This window comes from Solanum verrucosum, unplaced genomic scaffold (assembly GCF_900185275.1).
Source record: "Solanum verrucosum unplaced genomic scaffold, falcon-dt-bn FXZP01000203.1, whole genome shotgun sequence".
Lineage (NCBI taxonomy): Eukaryota > Viridiplantae > Streptophyta > Magnoliopsida > Solanales > Solanaceae > Solanum > Solanum verrucosum.
This window is the reverse complement of record NW_026020815.1, coordinates 896,542-914,217: the sequence shown is the minus strand read 5'-3', so window position 1 is coordinate 914,217 and position 17,676 is coordinate 896,542. Positions and strand designations below refer to the sequence as shown.

General features: G+C 32.9%; 2 protein-coding genes across 2 annotated transcripts; both read right to left on the bottom strand.

The window, feature by feature from the left end:
• Positions 1–11,542: 11,542 nt before the first annotated feature.
• LOC125813421 (arabinosyltransferase RRA3-like) lies at positions 11,543–12,676 on the bottom strand. The gene has a single exon (XM_049492926.1). The coding sequence runs from the start codon at positions 12,674–12,676 to the stop codon at positions 11,579–11,581; it is 1,098 nt and encodes a 365-aa protein (XP_049348883.1). The 3' UTR covers positions 11,543–11,578.
• Positions 12,677–12,683: 7 nt separating this feature from the next.
• On the bottom strand, positions 12,684–14,615 carry LOC125813365 (putative pentatricopeptide repeat-containing protein At1g12700, mitochondrial). Its single transcript, XM_049492862.1, has one exon. It carries the CDS (start codon positions 14,613–14,615, stop codon positions 12,774–12,776), a length of 1,842 nt encoding a protein of 613 aa, XP_049348819.1. The 3' UTR covers positions 12,684–12,773.
• Between the last annotated feature and the right edge of the window lie 3,061 nt (positions 14,616–17,676).

Sequence of the window (17,676 nt, the reverse complement as noted above, 5' to 3'; positions counted from 1 at the left end):
TTTAAATAAAAAAATAAAAAAAAAAAAAAAAAATATATATATATATAAAATAAACAAAAAAAATTACAAAATTTTAAAAAGCCCACTAAGCAGGCCCATAACAAAAAATCGAACCGAAATAACATAAACCAAACCAAAATAATAAAAACCGAACCGAATCAAATTATTTCGGTTCAATATTCGGTACATGTTGTACAAGAACTGAAAACCGAAAAAAACTGGAAAAAAATCCGAAACTGAATCGAAATACCGAATGCACAGCCCTATTTGTTGACACATTTTAAACCATATATCAATTATCTTAGGAAAAACGTAGGGGTTGACATAAATATGAGAAAATTGAAAAATCGGATCGAATCGAGTTAATTTGGTTCTTCAGTTTTTTGGTTTGATGTTGGTGTTTTTGTTTCTTCAATAGGTCGATTCTTTGGTTTGGTGTTCAATGTAAGGGTTGGTCTCCAAATTTTTGTGCATCGAATAGTTGAACGTGGAGTTTAAAAATAATAATTATATATTTAAGGGCATTTAATTAACCAAAAATAAAATTCAACTAGCAATTGAACAAATTAAAATAGCAATAGATTTATTCAGATAGTTAACTTCAATTATTAATTAATCCTCAAGTGAAACTCAAACAAATTTTTGCCGATATATGTATTGTAAATTAAAGGAACCCGTCTTCGTCCTTATTTTTTTGAGCACTAGTTGGAGGCACAATATTACGTTCTTGATAAAGATAAATATGATCTTTTAAGCACGATAAGTGTTTTATGGTGAGACACATCATCACTTAACATGATTTTAAATTTTTTAGTATCTTATATTTTGATTTTATCCTCATTTTATTTTTCATTCGCACCAAAAAAACATTTTAAAAAGACTTAACCAGTTCAATATGGTACTCAATGACACTTTTTCAAAATCAAATACCAAAGTTTAATAAAATTGAATTTAAAAAACCGAACATCCACTCCTAAAAACATTCATTCTTGTTTGTTTTATTATTAAGATAGGAAAATTGGTCAATTATATCCCTAAATTATGCAAAATGAAATGATTTTATTCCTTATTTCAGTTTTGTAGCACAAACATCTCTCGTTATAAGCAAATTAATTTGAAAAAATACCATTTTTACTAACGATTACAACAACTCAAATGGAGAAGAGTCAATTTTGCTCATAATCTAATCAATTAAATGTGTCGATTTTGTTTTTCTTCCTAACAAGTCAGGGTCATCTCGACCATAAGGCCACTAAAGTAATCACTTGGGGTCCCAAATATTTTAGGACCCCCAATTTTCCTAATGATATATATATAGATAGATAGATAGAATAGTGTTTAGTTAATTGTAATCTCCTTTCTTACGTGGCTACTATTTTGTTGACTTATTTATATTTTGACGATTATCATGAACCTACATTATTATTTTTATATTTACTTTTTATCATTCCCCTTTCTATTATTATTCTCTCGTAATTGAATATTCTAAAGTCTACCAAACCGTAGAATCTTTTGCATTATGCAAAATCTATTGTTGTGTGCTTATAAAAAGATCAAATTTATTTTCTTGGGGTATTATTTAAATTTCAAATACTGCAACAAATCAATACTATTATAATATCATTATATCAACTTATCAAATTCAGATCAACTACTTCAATATTACTATATAAGTTTTTAAAATTTTTGAGTTAAGTTTTATTATTCTAACTTTATATTATATTTCATTGAAAATTTCATCATTTATATTCTTACTTCATAAGGTCTACATAAATCCTTCCTTCTTGAGGCTTCACTTTTAAGATATACATGGTGTGTATTATAGTTATTGAATTTATATATGATAACCAAACAAGTAAGACTTCATTATGAAATTTCGCTTTAAGCCCTCAAGCTTGTTGAGACGGCATGAAGTCAGAGAACAAAATGATTTATACGTACTAACACATAATAATTGAGCACAACAATGTTCAAAAAGTTGCAGGGGTACATAATATGATGTTTAAGTAAAAAGAGTAATCATAGTAACACGTACGTAACGTAATTTCAAATGATCATATCTCTATTGCTACATAATAAATCGAGCTATGATGAAATTAAATTTCTCGAAGTCTAAGTTTTTAATTTGAACTATCATACAAATGTCAAATTACAGATTTGTACTAAAAAAAATGAATTGACCATTCGATCACCAAATACTATCAAAGTGTTCATGGAACTCGTGATAAGTGCTTATTAATCTATGTCTCTCAATATGGGATAAAAATAACATTACATAATTCCAGTATTTATTTCAATTAAATATAAAATAAGCTCATCCTAAAATTAATCTCAAAATTAGTTATCCCTTATCATTCACACCAAACGAGCTTTAACATTTAAATTAATATAGTCAACTTTTGAAGACACTGCAAGTTTACCTTTTTCCATCACCTAGATATGTACTCCCTCCGTCTCATTTTATGTGGCACCATTTTCTTTTTGGTCAGAATGTCACATTTCCTTGATAAGTATTTAAAGGTACAATTCCTCTTTACCCTTGTTGGTCTCATTTAATCTTAAAATAATACTCCAATACATTTATGAGGAGAGAGAAAAGTGAGTCTACTTTTTAAAGGACAATGTGGTAAACATTTCAAAGTCTTCATTTATTTCTTAAACTCCGTGTCCGATCAAATATTGCCACATAAAATGGGACGACGGGAGTAGCATTTAATTTACTTGTTCTCTTTATGGTCTTCAACTGCTTATTACCCAACACATTTTATTGTTCTGAGCTGTATGGAATGTATATATCGTAAGTAACAAAAACCAAGAAACAAAGATAAAATAACTTTGTGGATTTATAGTTGGTTGAGTAAATTTATGAGCCTTCGTACCGCTTTTAACGGTAATAAATATGCATATTAATAAAAAAAGGCAAAATCTTTACTGACAAAACACTATAAGTCTTAGAGAGAGAGAGATACTTTGTCACGACCCAAAAATGGATGTGATGGCACTCGTTTTATCTCACCAAGACAAGTCTACCTAAACTCAACCATTACAATAAAATGCGGAATTTTATAATAAACTCAAAAATACCCCAAAATCTAGTTGTCACGTGTACATGCTTCTAAAGTATTACAATTGATTCAAAAGAAAAACACAAGTCTCAAATGACATTGTTCCTAAAATAGGACAAAATCATAAATAAGAGTAAGAAGGTCTGCTGAAATGACAAGCAGCTACCTTACAAATCTCCATAAGAAGTCTCAGACAAGGAGAAGAGAAAATATCACAAAGGTCCAGGCTAGTAACCTACAAAAAATGTAGAAGCAAGGGGTGAGTATCAAACCACACAGTACTCAGCAAGTAAACTTCTAAACACAAGCTAAGAGAATAAAATACGGGTACTCCTTACACACCAACCGAACCTCCACAACTACAACCTACATAAAACCAGCCCAACCCAACAGTTCACAGTTATATAGCACCCAGCTCAACAACAATCACTTTAACAAATTACCTATCCTCAACAACAAACTCAATATTTATCAATCACAACTTCCACAAAAAGGCACTCACAATATCAGCAACACACAAAATCAAGTTCATCAAATAGAGATAATCAAATATCAAGTACTTTTCAACCACCAATAAAACACATAATCATCAAGAATGAAGGATGTCATGGGATGCAATGCAATATGACACCATGAAATGATATGCCTCAGAATACCAAGTACTCTCTCAACTATATATACATAATACTCCTTGGAAATACATCAAGAGTTCATGACCCATGGGGGACTCGCGAGGTCCATATACCGACACGGACGATCTCCACGTGTTTGTGCGGACGATCTCAACGCGCTATCTAAATCAAACAAATTTCGCATGGACGATCTCCACGTGCCCAAATTATAATCTTAACATCTCATCATCCCTAGCATGAACGATCTCCACGTGCCCAACTTATACTCAATTTCATCTCAATGCATGTGCACAACAATATGATTTCAATAAAAGGGATGATGCATCTCAATAAAAAATCAATATGATATGTAATCACCTCACCTATCACAAGTATACGGGTTCAATAAAGAACACAATCACCCATAATAAATCAAGTCAATTAATCACATTGCCTTTTATTACCCCTTTTTCATCATTAGAATCGATCAATGTGGACAAGTCAACCCATCACCAAGTCTCATTACCCCCAAATACATATTACAAGGAAATACACAAATTCCATACACTTAACAAGGGTTTAGAAATCCACTTGCCTCAATTAATCAACAATTCACTCCGGGACTTGAGCCTGCCCTTTTCGTTGAGCTTCCAAATTAATGCAATCCATTCAAGTACATGAACATGATAAGTTTTCGAAACTAACAACACCCATATTAGTATAGGTTCTAAGTTTCAAGCCTAGGGTTAAGCTTCAACTTCTCCAATATCACAATTCTAACGGTATTCATGTAATACAAAATACTCAATACTTAATTTAATACAAAAAAATAATAATTCCAACACCATTTTGTCTTAAAAGACAATTATATTATATTCCGACCCTCAATTTACATCTTATGGTTAATCCATAACCACGGAAAACATATAGTAATTCCTCAAAAATTTCGTGACCTAAACTAACTTGAAACTGTGGCGTAGCATGTATTGAAAATAATTATATATTTATACTCCAATAATTAGCAATGTTTCTTGTCCCCTAAATTTCAAAGCTGCCAAGAACAATACAACAACATCATATGCCTTCACAACTACCAACCTTCAATTCCTTATAACTATTATACTAATATAATGATAATAAATATTTATTACATCCACTACGCTCCAAAACTCCATGAATCATAACAATTATCGATCAATGAAGGAAATCAATACCTACTCTAATTAATTTCATACGACAATTGAATTTAATACTATAATCAACAATTGGAAACTAATGATTGTAAGGGTAGAGTTGAACTCCATTACAAAAATAAAGTTTACTTACTTGAAGGTGGCGCCCTTCTCTCTGTTCGTGTTCTCCGCACGAACAACTTAATTTATTTTCTAAATTAATTATATATTAAAAGTAATAATTCCTAAAAATCTATTTTAATATTTCAAATTTGGCCCATTATTATTAAAAATAAATAAATAAATTATCCGCAAATTAATTAACTACAGTTAAATGACCATTCAAAATTATCAAAATGATCTTTTGAGGTCTGGGTCATTACATACTTAAGCTATTATTGTCAATTAATTATCCCTAATTGATATGGAAAAAAAACAATCTTATCATTTTATTATTATTATTATTATTACTTAGATAGAATAGGGACCGCACTACACATATTATCAATACACTTAATAATACGACTCTGTTTTCTTTAATTTAATTAATTCTCACAAAGTCCAATTGTTGGTTGAGAATTTATGCACTTTACGACTTGTGGAAATAAATTGTCCTGTGACTATAGAGACAGGTAGACTTTTCTTTTCTAATTATATCTTTAATCTACGATCTACAAATAAAAATAGGAGTATCTAGCAAAGTAGCACTTACGCAAGAGTTTGCCTATATCAAATAAATAACTACGACGAAAATATATTTTGTATAATCATATAACTATGCGGGATTTAGAGAAATTAATGTTTACACCGATTTTATAACTATTACCTTGTGGAATGAAGTGATTGTTTCTGATAGAACATTAGCTCAAGCAAAAATATTATTAAATAGTTCTAAAAAGGAAAACAAGAAGTTAAAAGATAAAAGGCTAAGGAAAGCCTAACAACGTATTCTAATAAAAGGAAACAATTACTATACCAAAAGAATATTAATTACAATAATGTTATGATTCAAATCACCGTGATTGGCATCCACACTAATTCTCCATTGGCCGAACCATTACTACTAACCAACTAACCCCAAAGCTAGACATTTAAAAATACAAAAGCAGGTTTCAATGCAGAAATAAACTGGAGTTCCCCTAAACTCTGAAAGTTTGACAAAACAATAATCAAAACATTTGCCAAAAACAACGCTTAGAGCCTGAAAGTCAATGTACCAAAACTCTACTAACGACAAGTCTAAGAACAAGGGGTACAACCCCGAAACTAAACAAGCGAATATCTAAAGTACTAGTCTAAGTCCGAACAGAAATGGAGTAAAAAGAGTGAGAACACGTGACAGCCTGGAAGAACTGGCTCACCCTTGAATTCGATCTCGATCAGTGATCTCCTAAATGAGGTCGGTCAGTAGCCGCCTGAAGATGTCTTGTACTCAACAAAGAAATAGCAAGTGTGGTATTGGTACACAACCACAGTGTACTGGTAGGATCACATGGCTACTCCCATAATCACAATATACGAAGACAATCACAATATAATAAGCACACATATATCGGTTACAATTAGTTATCATTTCATGAACAATGTACTATTCCACATTCTCAATAGCAATAGATATAACAATACAATGGTCTTCTCATGGAACTTATACCCAAACTGTTAGTGTGCTGGAACGTGACACCCGATCCCAATTAGTGTGTCGGAATGTGACGCCCGATTCAATCAGCACAACCACAATCACAATCACATCCATAATGTACAATACTTAAATCATATAGTCAAGTACACAAGTTCATGGCATACATTGTTCATAGTCAATTCATTGGGGTCGTTTCGACATTTTCATTCTTTGCATACATGCATGCATACAATATACAATCAATCGACATACAAACACAAATAGGAAATCAAAACCATCACCTACCTCGAAATCTAGCTTGAATCCTCCTAAGACACTTGATTCTTCCCTTTTCGGATTCTTTACCTTGTTCGTGGTCTAAAAATAACAATTAAATATAAGGATCAATAATTGAGGCCTAATTACCCGGATTACAATCAACATTATCAATCCTATGCCAAACTCAAGATCCCAATACCCAATTTAGGGCTTTTCCACCATTAACTTCAGATCAAAACCTTCCCTCAATAATAATTACCCAAGAATCTAAGTTCTACGGATTGAAAGACGGATTAGGGGAGTAAAATCCTTACCTTTAGTGCTAGAAGAGGTGGAAAACCTTTAAGAAAAAGTCTTGGGTCGTCTCTTAGCTCTCAAGAACGAAACTTGCAGAAAAATAACGTTTTTGGGTTTTAATCCTGACGTAAGTCGCGTCTGGGTCGCTACGGCGGACCCCATCCCGCCACAGTGGCCCCGTCCTGGCGGCTTGCGCGGAGACAGAACGTCAGAATTAGAGTTTCAAATCCCTATTTCACAACACACCTTCAACCCATGACATTCAAAAACTCCCCGCTCACGCTAAGATCAGTTTCGGGAGTTCTACTCGCCCGAATTTGATTTGGTAAAGTCGTACGGTTTTCTTAACATCTCAGCTATCCACTCATGTTATCAAAATCATAATTAGATCTCTCATTCATTATCAGATTTCCCTAGACCTCACATGACTCAGATTTCGTCCAAATCTGGATTAGGCTAGGAATTTTCAAGTCACTACTCAAAAGTTTTTCTGGTCCAATTCTTTCCCCATTGATTTTTTTTATAACGACGAGATCAAGTCGTTACAAATAATCTCAATGCAAGAAATATAGAATAATCACAGAAATAAAATAACAAGAAACTCTCAAAGTAATACCATAATTATAATATAAAAAAATAATTAAGGAGAAAACTAAGCAGCCGTGCTCTTTCATTGAAAAAATGATTAAACAAAAAGGCATAATCAATAATCATGTCCAACAGGATTTAAGCATATTTCTGTTTAATTATCCACTAACCACATTGGCCATTCTGGTAGAGGTTGCCAAATTTATTATCCCTTTTCGCTTCATTTCATTAAAGAATTTAATTGAAGAATCTGTTGAATAATATATTATTATTATTATCTCAAAAATAATAAGAATGATATTTGCAATTAATTTTGGTCAAAATAATTAATTATGTATTTATTAGAATTAATAACAACATTATCTGCTCTTATTTTTGGTCAAAATCTAACTGATTGCAAGCCTGCCTTTATAAGTTGGGTTTTGGAGATGTCATGGGTCCTCATGGGCAGGCATACATAATTTGTATGCTTCTGAATGAAATAATTTGGTATAGCTAATTATGTATGAGATGCATTGAACATTATGTAGCTTTTTGAGTACATAATTTGTCTGCTTCTGAATGAAATAATTTGGTATAGCTAATTATGTATGAGATGCATTGAACATTATGTAGCTTTTTGAGTGTTTAGACACAGTTTCAGCTTATCGAGGACATGACCTTAGACATGAGATAGTGGACAACAAGGATTAGACTAGAAGATTAGTAGGTAATAGTGCGCTATAATTGCTATCCGCCCATACTTGTAGTTGTAGTAGTATTATTCCGGTAGTTTCTTGTCCTTAATTTGATTTCTTTTGTTACTATAAAGTTCCCTATTTGATTTCTAGTTCATTGGAGACCTGTTTAGCGTAATCTTACGCTGTTTTGTCAATCAATTTTACTAATAATTAGATATGTTTTTTTTGTTGAAGAGTTTTATTTTTTAAAGAAGATATCATAAGGTTTGTATGGTGAAAGTATGTGTAGGGATGTATGGTATGTAACCTGCTTGAATTTGATATATTGATGTTGAAGCAAAGAGAAGATCATTTTGATATTTTCAGGCTTTGGCATTAATCATGTAATGACCCGGACCCAAGAAGATCATTTTGATAATTTTGAATGGTCATTTAACTATAATTAATTAATTTGCGGATAATTTAATTATTTTTAATAATAATGGGTCAAGTTTGAGATATTAAAATAGGTTATTAGGAATTATTACTTTTAATATATAATAAATTTAGAAAAGAAAATAAGAGAAGAAAGAAATAAAGTTGTTCGTGCGGAGAACATGAACAGAGAGAACGGCGCCACCTTCAAGTAAGTAAACTTTATTTTTGTAATGGAGTTCAACTCTACCCTTACAATCATTAGTTTCCAATTATTGATTATAGTATTAAATTCAATTGTCATATGAAATTAATTAGAGTATGTATTGACTTTCTTCATTGATCGATAATTGTTATGATTCATGGAGTTTTGGAGTGTAGCGGATGCAATAAATATTTATAATCATTATATTAGTATAATAGTTATAAGGAATTGAATGTTGGCAGTTGTGAAGGCATATGATGTTGCTGTATCGTTCTTGGCGGCTTTGAGATTTAGGGGACAAGAAACATTGCTAACATTATTATTATTATTATTATTATTATTATTATTTTATTATTTTTGTTTGTTATCAATTTTTTGGGGAATTAAGGGAATTGAATTGTTAGGAGTATATATATAATTATTTTCAATACATGCTACACTATAGTTTCAAGTTAGTTTAGGTCACGAAATTTTTGAGGAATTACTATATGTTTTCTGTGGTTATGGATTAAGCATAAGATGTAAATTGAGGGTCGGAATATAATATAATTGTCTTTTAAGACAAAATGATGTTGGAATTATTATTTTTTTGTATAAAATTAAGTATTGAGTATTTTGTATTACATGAATACCGTTAGAATTGTGATATTGGAGAAGTTGAAGCTTAACCCTAGGCTTGAAACTTAGAATCTATACTAATATGGGTGTTGTTAGTTTCGAAATCTTATTATGTTCATGTACTTGAATAGATTGCATTAATTTGAAAGCTCAACGAAAAGGGAAGGCTCAAGTCCCGGAGTGAATTGTTGATTAATTGAGGCAAGTGGATTTCTAAACCCTTGTTAAGTGTATGAAATTCGTGTATTTCCTGGTAATATGTGTTTGGGGATAATGAGACTTGGTGATGGGTCGACTTGTCCACATTGATTGATTCTAATAATGAAAAAAGGGTAATAAAAGGCAATGTGATTAATTGACTTGATTTGATTTATTTTCTCTAATTGCACGGGCTAAGGAGGTATCTTCAGAGGGGTTGAGAATTGGGTTCAGAGACACATGGTTTCAACCATTTTGCTTTGGTCATGGTAATAATGTCATGAGTTAATCAGATTGGTTAAAACGTTTGGATAAGATTTGAGAAAGAAGTCTATAGGCGTTCGATTTGAGTGTGGTAATAAGTGTTTTTGTGTTTTTGAGTTTGATATCTGGCACAGTTGGAATCATAATTCAAGTTTTTCATTGCAAGTCTACGTTTGTGATAGTATGTTTTGTCAAGGTATGAATTGGTAAGGTAAGAATTGATCGCTCACATAGAGTATTGAGCATTTGGAAGAACAAGTGCAGGATTTGAGTCGTAGAATTTGTTGCTATTGATTGTTATAGAATCCAAGGAAGTGTTTCACGTAATATTTTGGTTTAGAGGATTAAGGTAAAAATGTCAAGGGTTGTTGGCCAATCCACTCATAAGTTAAATAATCATTATGAGTGTCATCTCTAATCCACTCATGAGTGGATTAGAGATGACAATATATAGTAGTGATCGATGACAGTGGCAGCACCACTCCTAAAACTCCACATGAAGAGAGTACTGCTCGAGTATATATCAATCTCAGATTAGCTATATGAATGAACTCCTACAGTATCCATTCTGCCTTTTCCAGTCTTATTTCACTTTCTGTTACAGCAACTAAGTCTAGAATTACTTCTTAACTATTTTTCTTCTTATGTTAACTCAGAAACATGCCTCATATTGGGCATCTCCCTTTTTCTAGTATTGTAATGAAAATGATGCTCTCAATACTTCATATTTCACTGTCCAGAAAATGTGAATCTACCAATGTTAAGAGATCATGATCATTGATTAGCAATATCATGATGTGAGTGGTATAAATAATAGCGTCAATAACACGCGATATAAACAACACCAACCAGCATTTAAGTACCAAGCACTAAACTTACTCAGGTGCAACACCCTAAACCACACTAATTGAGTAAAAACATTCATATATAAGTTCTACTTTGAAGTACCTAATGAGGAAATAACCTTTACAAACGTCAGCCAAGTAATTTGTAACTATTGCTCAAACAAATCCATGAAGTCAGTCTCATGCCAAACAGCAAGGGACAATACCAGTTTGTCATAGGATACCACAACACAGGGTCGAAGCTGCATCACAAACTCTAGTGCTAAAAGAAGTCAAGATGCCTAAATACCTAAACTAAATAATAGTCATCTAAAATGTCTATATGCATCATAATATCAAATAATAGCTATATGGCTTTAAATGAGGACGATAACTAAATAGGTTTGAAAGGTCTTTTGCAAACAGAGTCGTTACTTCAATGCCCTTGCTGCTCTGTGCTTCCAGTAGGCAGTAGCCAGCCACTCAAGAGACAAGATGAACCAAAGAATATATAATATGAGCAAGCCACAAAATAAGAAAGGAACAAACACTGCAAAATTTTCGAATAAAACTACTACTGTGGCGAAAGAGAATGTAGTTGGTATTACACATTGAGTTCTCAAAAAAAGAACACATTGATCCAAAAGGGGAATCAACTGAGCCTACCTGTATGAAAACACAAATAGCAAGACATGGAATATCACTGGCCTAGATCTCAATGGAAGGTCCATTTCAGCAGCTGCTACTATACAGAACCATCTGGGAATGCATCCAGAGCATCCTGCTTGCCGTTGACATAGTACTCAACAACTGCTTTCATTCTAGGAAATTTGTCCGGGTGATAGTTTACATGAACTATAACTCGTTTCAACTTCTTCAGATTAGCATCTTTTCGTACAGTCTTGAATAGGACCTTGCTATTCATGAACAGGTAGATATCCATTCTTCTCCTGGAAGCGTAAAGGCCAATATACCCAGGATGTGATGGAAAAGCCAGTTCTTCATTGAAAACTGCCTGGTCCCAGGAATTTGGCTGAGTAGCAACCCAATCTAAGAGCTCGATTGAAGGAATCGTTGGCCGAATATAAAAGAAACCAGAATTATAAACCCATATCCTCATTGTATGTGCATATCGAGCCCAACCCATTGATGGTTCATCAAAAACATCATTGTAACCATAAGCTGTCATATTATTGTGACCATCTGACATTGATTCAACATCTGAATCACGATATAAATGATCAAAGGGATTTTGCAAATACACAATATCGACATCAGACAGGAGGACACCGTAACCAAGCTGCAAAAACTCCCTCAAAATTCGGAACTTCACAGCGTGGTTGCCTCCACTTTTTCCAATAAAATCAACATTCTCATCAGGGTCCCTTTTATAAACTGGAATGTCATTTTCCTTGCAGAACTCCACTATAGCTTCATCTAAAGGCACGACTAGATAATTGGGAATAACCACTTTTTTAATACTGTTGAACCAAACCTCCAACATGGATTTCACATTTGAATTAGTAAGTGCAACTATGACCTCTTTGCCAACTGCAATCTCTGCCAAGAGCTTTGCTAATCTTGGGTTCACTGACTCATCAGGCATAACAGGAGGGTTAGTTCTCAAACTTTTGACAGTTCCAAAAGGCCCAGCTTTCTGAGGTTGACTCGACACCACCAGTTGCTCCTGTGTACGACCATTTCCCTGCTGAGCCGCCTGAAGCTTTTGATTTAGCTCTCTCACTTGCTTTTGCAACTCTGCATTCTTCTTAGACAACTTCCTATTTTCAGATTTCATCATGTTTACCCGCTCCGTGGATTCACAGTTGGGCGAGTCAACCATTATTGGAAGCTAACTAAACTTCGAGTGCTATCATCATTTGGTTTTCCCAATTGTAGTCAAGCTCTCAAGTAGTTCAATAGTGAGAGGAAAAGGAGCTTCATTTCTCATTTCTTAGATGAAGTTTTGGTATCATATTAAGCAAAAAAGGACCTTCCCCTATTAACAAGAGTAGTTCTATTAGCAATGACATAGTGACTTTATCAGCTGGAAAACCTCTCTGGATGATTTCCTTCAAAAGGGTCATTGCTTCATTAGTTTTATTACTCTTGAGAAATCCATGCACAATAAGATTGGAAGTGGCATTGTCCAGTAAGCACCCATTGTCCTCCATTTTTCTTAGCAACTCTTTGGCTTCATCTACTAAACCTTCAATACAAAGTCCATTTACTGTTACATTGTATCTTATAACATCAGGATGCAACCCTACGGAATAAAGCTTATCAAAAATAGAGCGAGCTCTATCAAGCTTTTGAATTTTAAAAAACCCATCATTGCCTGTATTGTAGATCAAAATATAAGTATCTTCTTTTTGTTTTTCCCACCTGTGAAAGAGGGACATTGCTTTTTCTACATGTCCATTTTTTAAATAACCATGAAGCATAATGCCACAAGTGTAAATGTCAGGACTATGGCCTGCATTTTGCATCTCAGTAAAGAAATTTTCAGAACACTCAACTCTACCAACTTCAAAAAGGCCTTGCAAGATAGTCGAATACGTAACAATGTCAGGTTTCAACCCCTTTTGCGAGATTTCACAATATAAATGCATGGCCTCATCTAATTTCTTCTGCTTGCAATATCCATTGACTAATATATTGTAACTAAAGATGTCAGGCTTGACACCAACATCAATCATAGAGTCTAAAACTCTCCTTGCTACATCTATTTCATCGCGCAAACAATACCCTTCCATTATAGTGTTAAAGGTAACCACATCGGGATGTTCACCTTTTTGGACCATTATCTTTAACACTTCCACAGCATCTTCAACCATCCCTTTTTTACAAAATGCATCTACCAACATGCTAAACGTGTGCACGTTCGGGAAAATATTAAGATACATCATCTCATCCAAAAGCATCCTAACTTTTTCCCACTGATCAAACTTACAGAAACCATCAACCAGTGAACTATACGTAAGTACATTCGGAGTAATCCCTTTTCGCTTCATTTCATTGAAAAGATTGAAAGCAGCACCTATCATTTGGTCTTTACAAAGCGCATCTACAACAATACTATACACAACTGTGTTAGGTTTGGCATCCCCTTGCTCCATTATCCTCAACAAACTAAGAGCTGTTTGAGTATGCCCTTGTTTACAAAGCCCATTCATGACTGTACCAAACATAATTTCATCCATCTTACAAATTTTCTCTTTCACCAGCTTCCTAAACAACCACATAGCATCCTGAATCTTATTTTGTTCAAAAAGTCCCCTCATAAGAGTACTGAAAGTAACCACATTAAACTGAACACCACTCTTGAAAAAAACACCCAATACCGAAAACCCATTTTCAGCACAACCCAGCAAGCAAAAAGAATTAATCACAATAGTCAAGATATAATCATCAAAGGGAATCCCTAACTTCCTCATCTCTTCGAAAAACGAAACAACAACAGCATATTCTTTCATATTAATCATCACCCTTAACAATTTTGCGAACTCTACAACAGAAGGAACTGGTTCTTTACGGACCAATTGATGAAAAACACAAACAGCATCGTTTAAATTATTCACATCTCTGAATTCCCTAAAAATTACAACTTTACGCTTCTTAGAAACCGATGGCTTTTTGCGAAACGAAGGATATTTAGAGGGAATAGAAGCGCACGAATGAAATATAGCTACATGGCCATGCGATAAAGCAGCAAACAGTTGGATTAAAGGGAAGAAATTACCTCTGTTGCATAAAGGTTTTCTCCATGAATGATAGAGCATGGCTGCTCTGTTTTCTCTAAGGTTAAAAGTAGCTCAAATTAAAGAACTTAAAAATGACGACAATAGGGCTAGAACAGAGGGAACAGAGGAGGGATTTTACTGGATAATCTTTCGCCCGATCCTTAATCATTTTCAGAATCATTGGCCTCAGCTTCCTCAAATCTACTTTCGGTTTCGAACTGAAGAATCTATAGTCACTTTGTAAATCATCTTCGTTTGCTGCCATAGCTGGCGATTTCTCAAAGCCATTGCAGCTCCGAGCTCAACATCAGAGAGAAGAAGAAGAACGAGCGACATACCTTAGCTTATGTGGGCTTGTATGAGAAAAGAGGCCCAACTCTGAATTATGTGAGAGCCCAACCTTTTGGATCTTCACAATATTCAAGACGACAATTATATTTTAGTATAAATTATAGGAACCACATATTATAAGTACTAAATAACATCTTATCCCTTCTAGTTTTCTATTTACCAAAAATCACTTAAAAATGATGTTTGCGGGATACATAGCGTTGTGCACGGGATACATTAGGTTTGATACATTTCACATAGCAATATACATAGCGTTGTGCACAAGATACATTAGGTTTGGTACATTTCACATAGCGGGATACATAGCGTTGTGTATGGGGTACACGCGGGATACATAGCGTTGTGCACGAGATACATAGCGCTTGATACATTCCACATAGCGACGGGATACATAGCGTTGTGCACGGGATACATAGGTAAATAAGAGATTTTTGAAATTTTTGAAATAAGTAGGGATAAATAGATATTAAGTTAAGTAAAGGAGTGTAGTTAAGTAATTTGTCCTATATTGTATCTTGAAAGTTTCTCCAAATTACAAAAAAAATCAAATTTGTCAGATGCATTTTTTGATTGTCCGATATATTTCAAATGATAGATTACTTAATTCGAGAGGGAGTAGGAATTATCCGAGAAGGGAGAGATGTAATTTTTTAAAATGTTAAGGAATTTTAGAGATTATGATATTTTAAATTGTATATTTATGTATTTTCCTGCTAAAGTAATCGATATATATTATACAATTGAATGGATAATTATTGGACAAATTATTTAAGTACACAACATTACTTTACCTATTCTCATTATTTCCCTACTCTTTTATTAAAATACAAAAATCCCTTATTTTCCTCCAATTCAACTTAACCGGATACTTTATTATTTGGAAGCCAAATCAGACCTTTCCCATTCCCTAATTTTCGCCCTCAATCTCTCCCATTACAATTTCAGTTATCAAATTCAAACAATTTTGAGTTTCAAAAGAATCCTATCACTATTCAACCGGATTTAGAGTTCAAATTAGGTTTTCTCATTTTCTCCATTGTGATTTCCGCCTTTATTTTTCTTTTATTGTGTATCAATCGTTTTGGCTCTTGCATTATGCATCTAACATCTAACAAATCTCTATTTTTTTATTGAGAAGATCCTAACAACAAAGAATTGAGTTCTAAAAGGTTGCACGACCACAAATCAAAGTTCTAGCAAGAGAAAATCGATAAAAGAAGTACATGCATCTACTTCAAAAGATCTAAAACCCCCCAAAAAAAGGGGTAGAAAGGTTGCCCCTCCCATTAATCGACCAACATTACCCATGGTATGCAATTTTTATCATATATGTATCCCCTGTTTTTTTTTTTTTTAATCTGATGATAAATAATTTCTTATTTTTTAATTAAGTATCCTCTTTGAAATATGCAGTTGTTTTTCAGATACATTAATTTTTTGCGAATTTGTTTATTAACTGTTATTGTATCAAAAGTGAAGAGAACTGTATCGAAGTTAAGTACTCAAATCACATTTACTTTGTAGGTTATTTTTTGTCACTGTATATAAGGAATAATTGAATTTGTGAACCTCTTATGTTTTCTTATGTTTTGTTGTTATTTAGTATCAAATGAAATGAACATTATTGTATCTAAGATACTTGCTTAATTCACAATTTGGCATCTAGGTTGATTTTGGTACTGTGCATCATAGTCAATGATAATTCTCTATATGATACTTAAAAGAATAAAAATGGTTATGAGAATTTATATTTGTATCACATTGAATTATGTCACTGTATATACAATATAATTGATTTTGTGTACCTCTTATGTATTCTTGTTATTTAGTATCAATTAAAGCGAAACATCATTATATTTCTGTAATAGTATAGCATTTCTAGCTGTAAGTATGAATGTATCATGTACTTTTTTTATGTTTGATAAAAATCATTTTTATATAATTGCAGAATATGATTTATGTAATTAAACATATTCCAAAGAACTCCCTAAAGTTTGGTCCTACCTACAACTCCAATTTTATTGAAGATTTAGTCTTGTCAATAAAGGACCAAGGTATTGAGTTATTCAAGGATACCATATTTGCCCCATACCTAAATATCCCCAAATGCAACTTGAGCTGAATACCTGAGAGACGAAATCAACATTCCATCTATTAGTTTTCGGAGTGACCATCTTCGCAATAGATATGCAACACTGTTATGGAAGTATGGTATGGACAAGTTCAAGGTGAGATATGTTAGCGATAATGACGATCCTACAAGGCCGAAGAGTGGCTACACTACACCAGCAGAAGGCGTAATGATTAATGTAGAATAGTTATGGTTTATTGTATTGAAGATACGTTAATTAGTATTTTGTAATATTTCTTCCCGTTTCAACACAATTATTCTAAGTAATTATTAATTTGAAGACTGTTTTTGTCAAAAATTGTATTTCAATTTTAATTATTGTTCCAATATATATAGTTTACTATATAGTATCTTGTTACAAATTGTATCTTATACACCAATACTGCTGATACAATATAACCATCAGATACAAAATATCTGATACTATATATTTTACACTTGGTAAACAACAACTAATTTTCAATTTATTTAATATCTATTAACATGTGGTTGCCTTGATGTAAAATACAACATATGATACTATATTATTATTAGATACACAATATTCATAAAATTATTATGTATATAATACACATTTTATTATCAAATAACAAATTTGTGTATATGTTACAATTGGTA

What these genes read in the sequence shown, in the direction of transcription:
- LOC125813421 (XM_049492926.1), bottom strand. Translation starts at nt 12,676, where the DNA reads ATGGTTGACTCGCCCAACTGTGAATCCACGGAGCGGGTAAACATGATG.
- LOC125813365 (XM_049492862.1), bottom strand. Translation starts at nt 14,615, where the DNA reads ATGCTCTATCATTCATGGAGAAAACCTTTATGCAACAGAGGTAATTTC.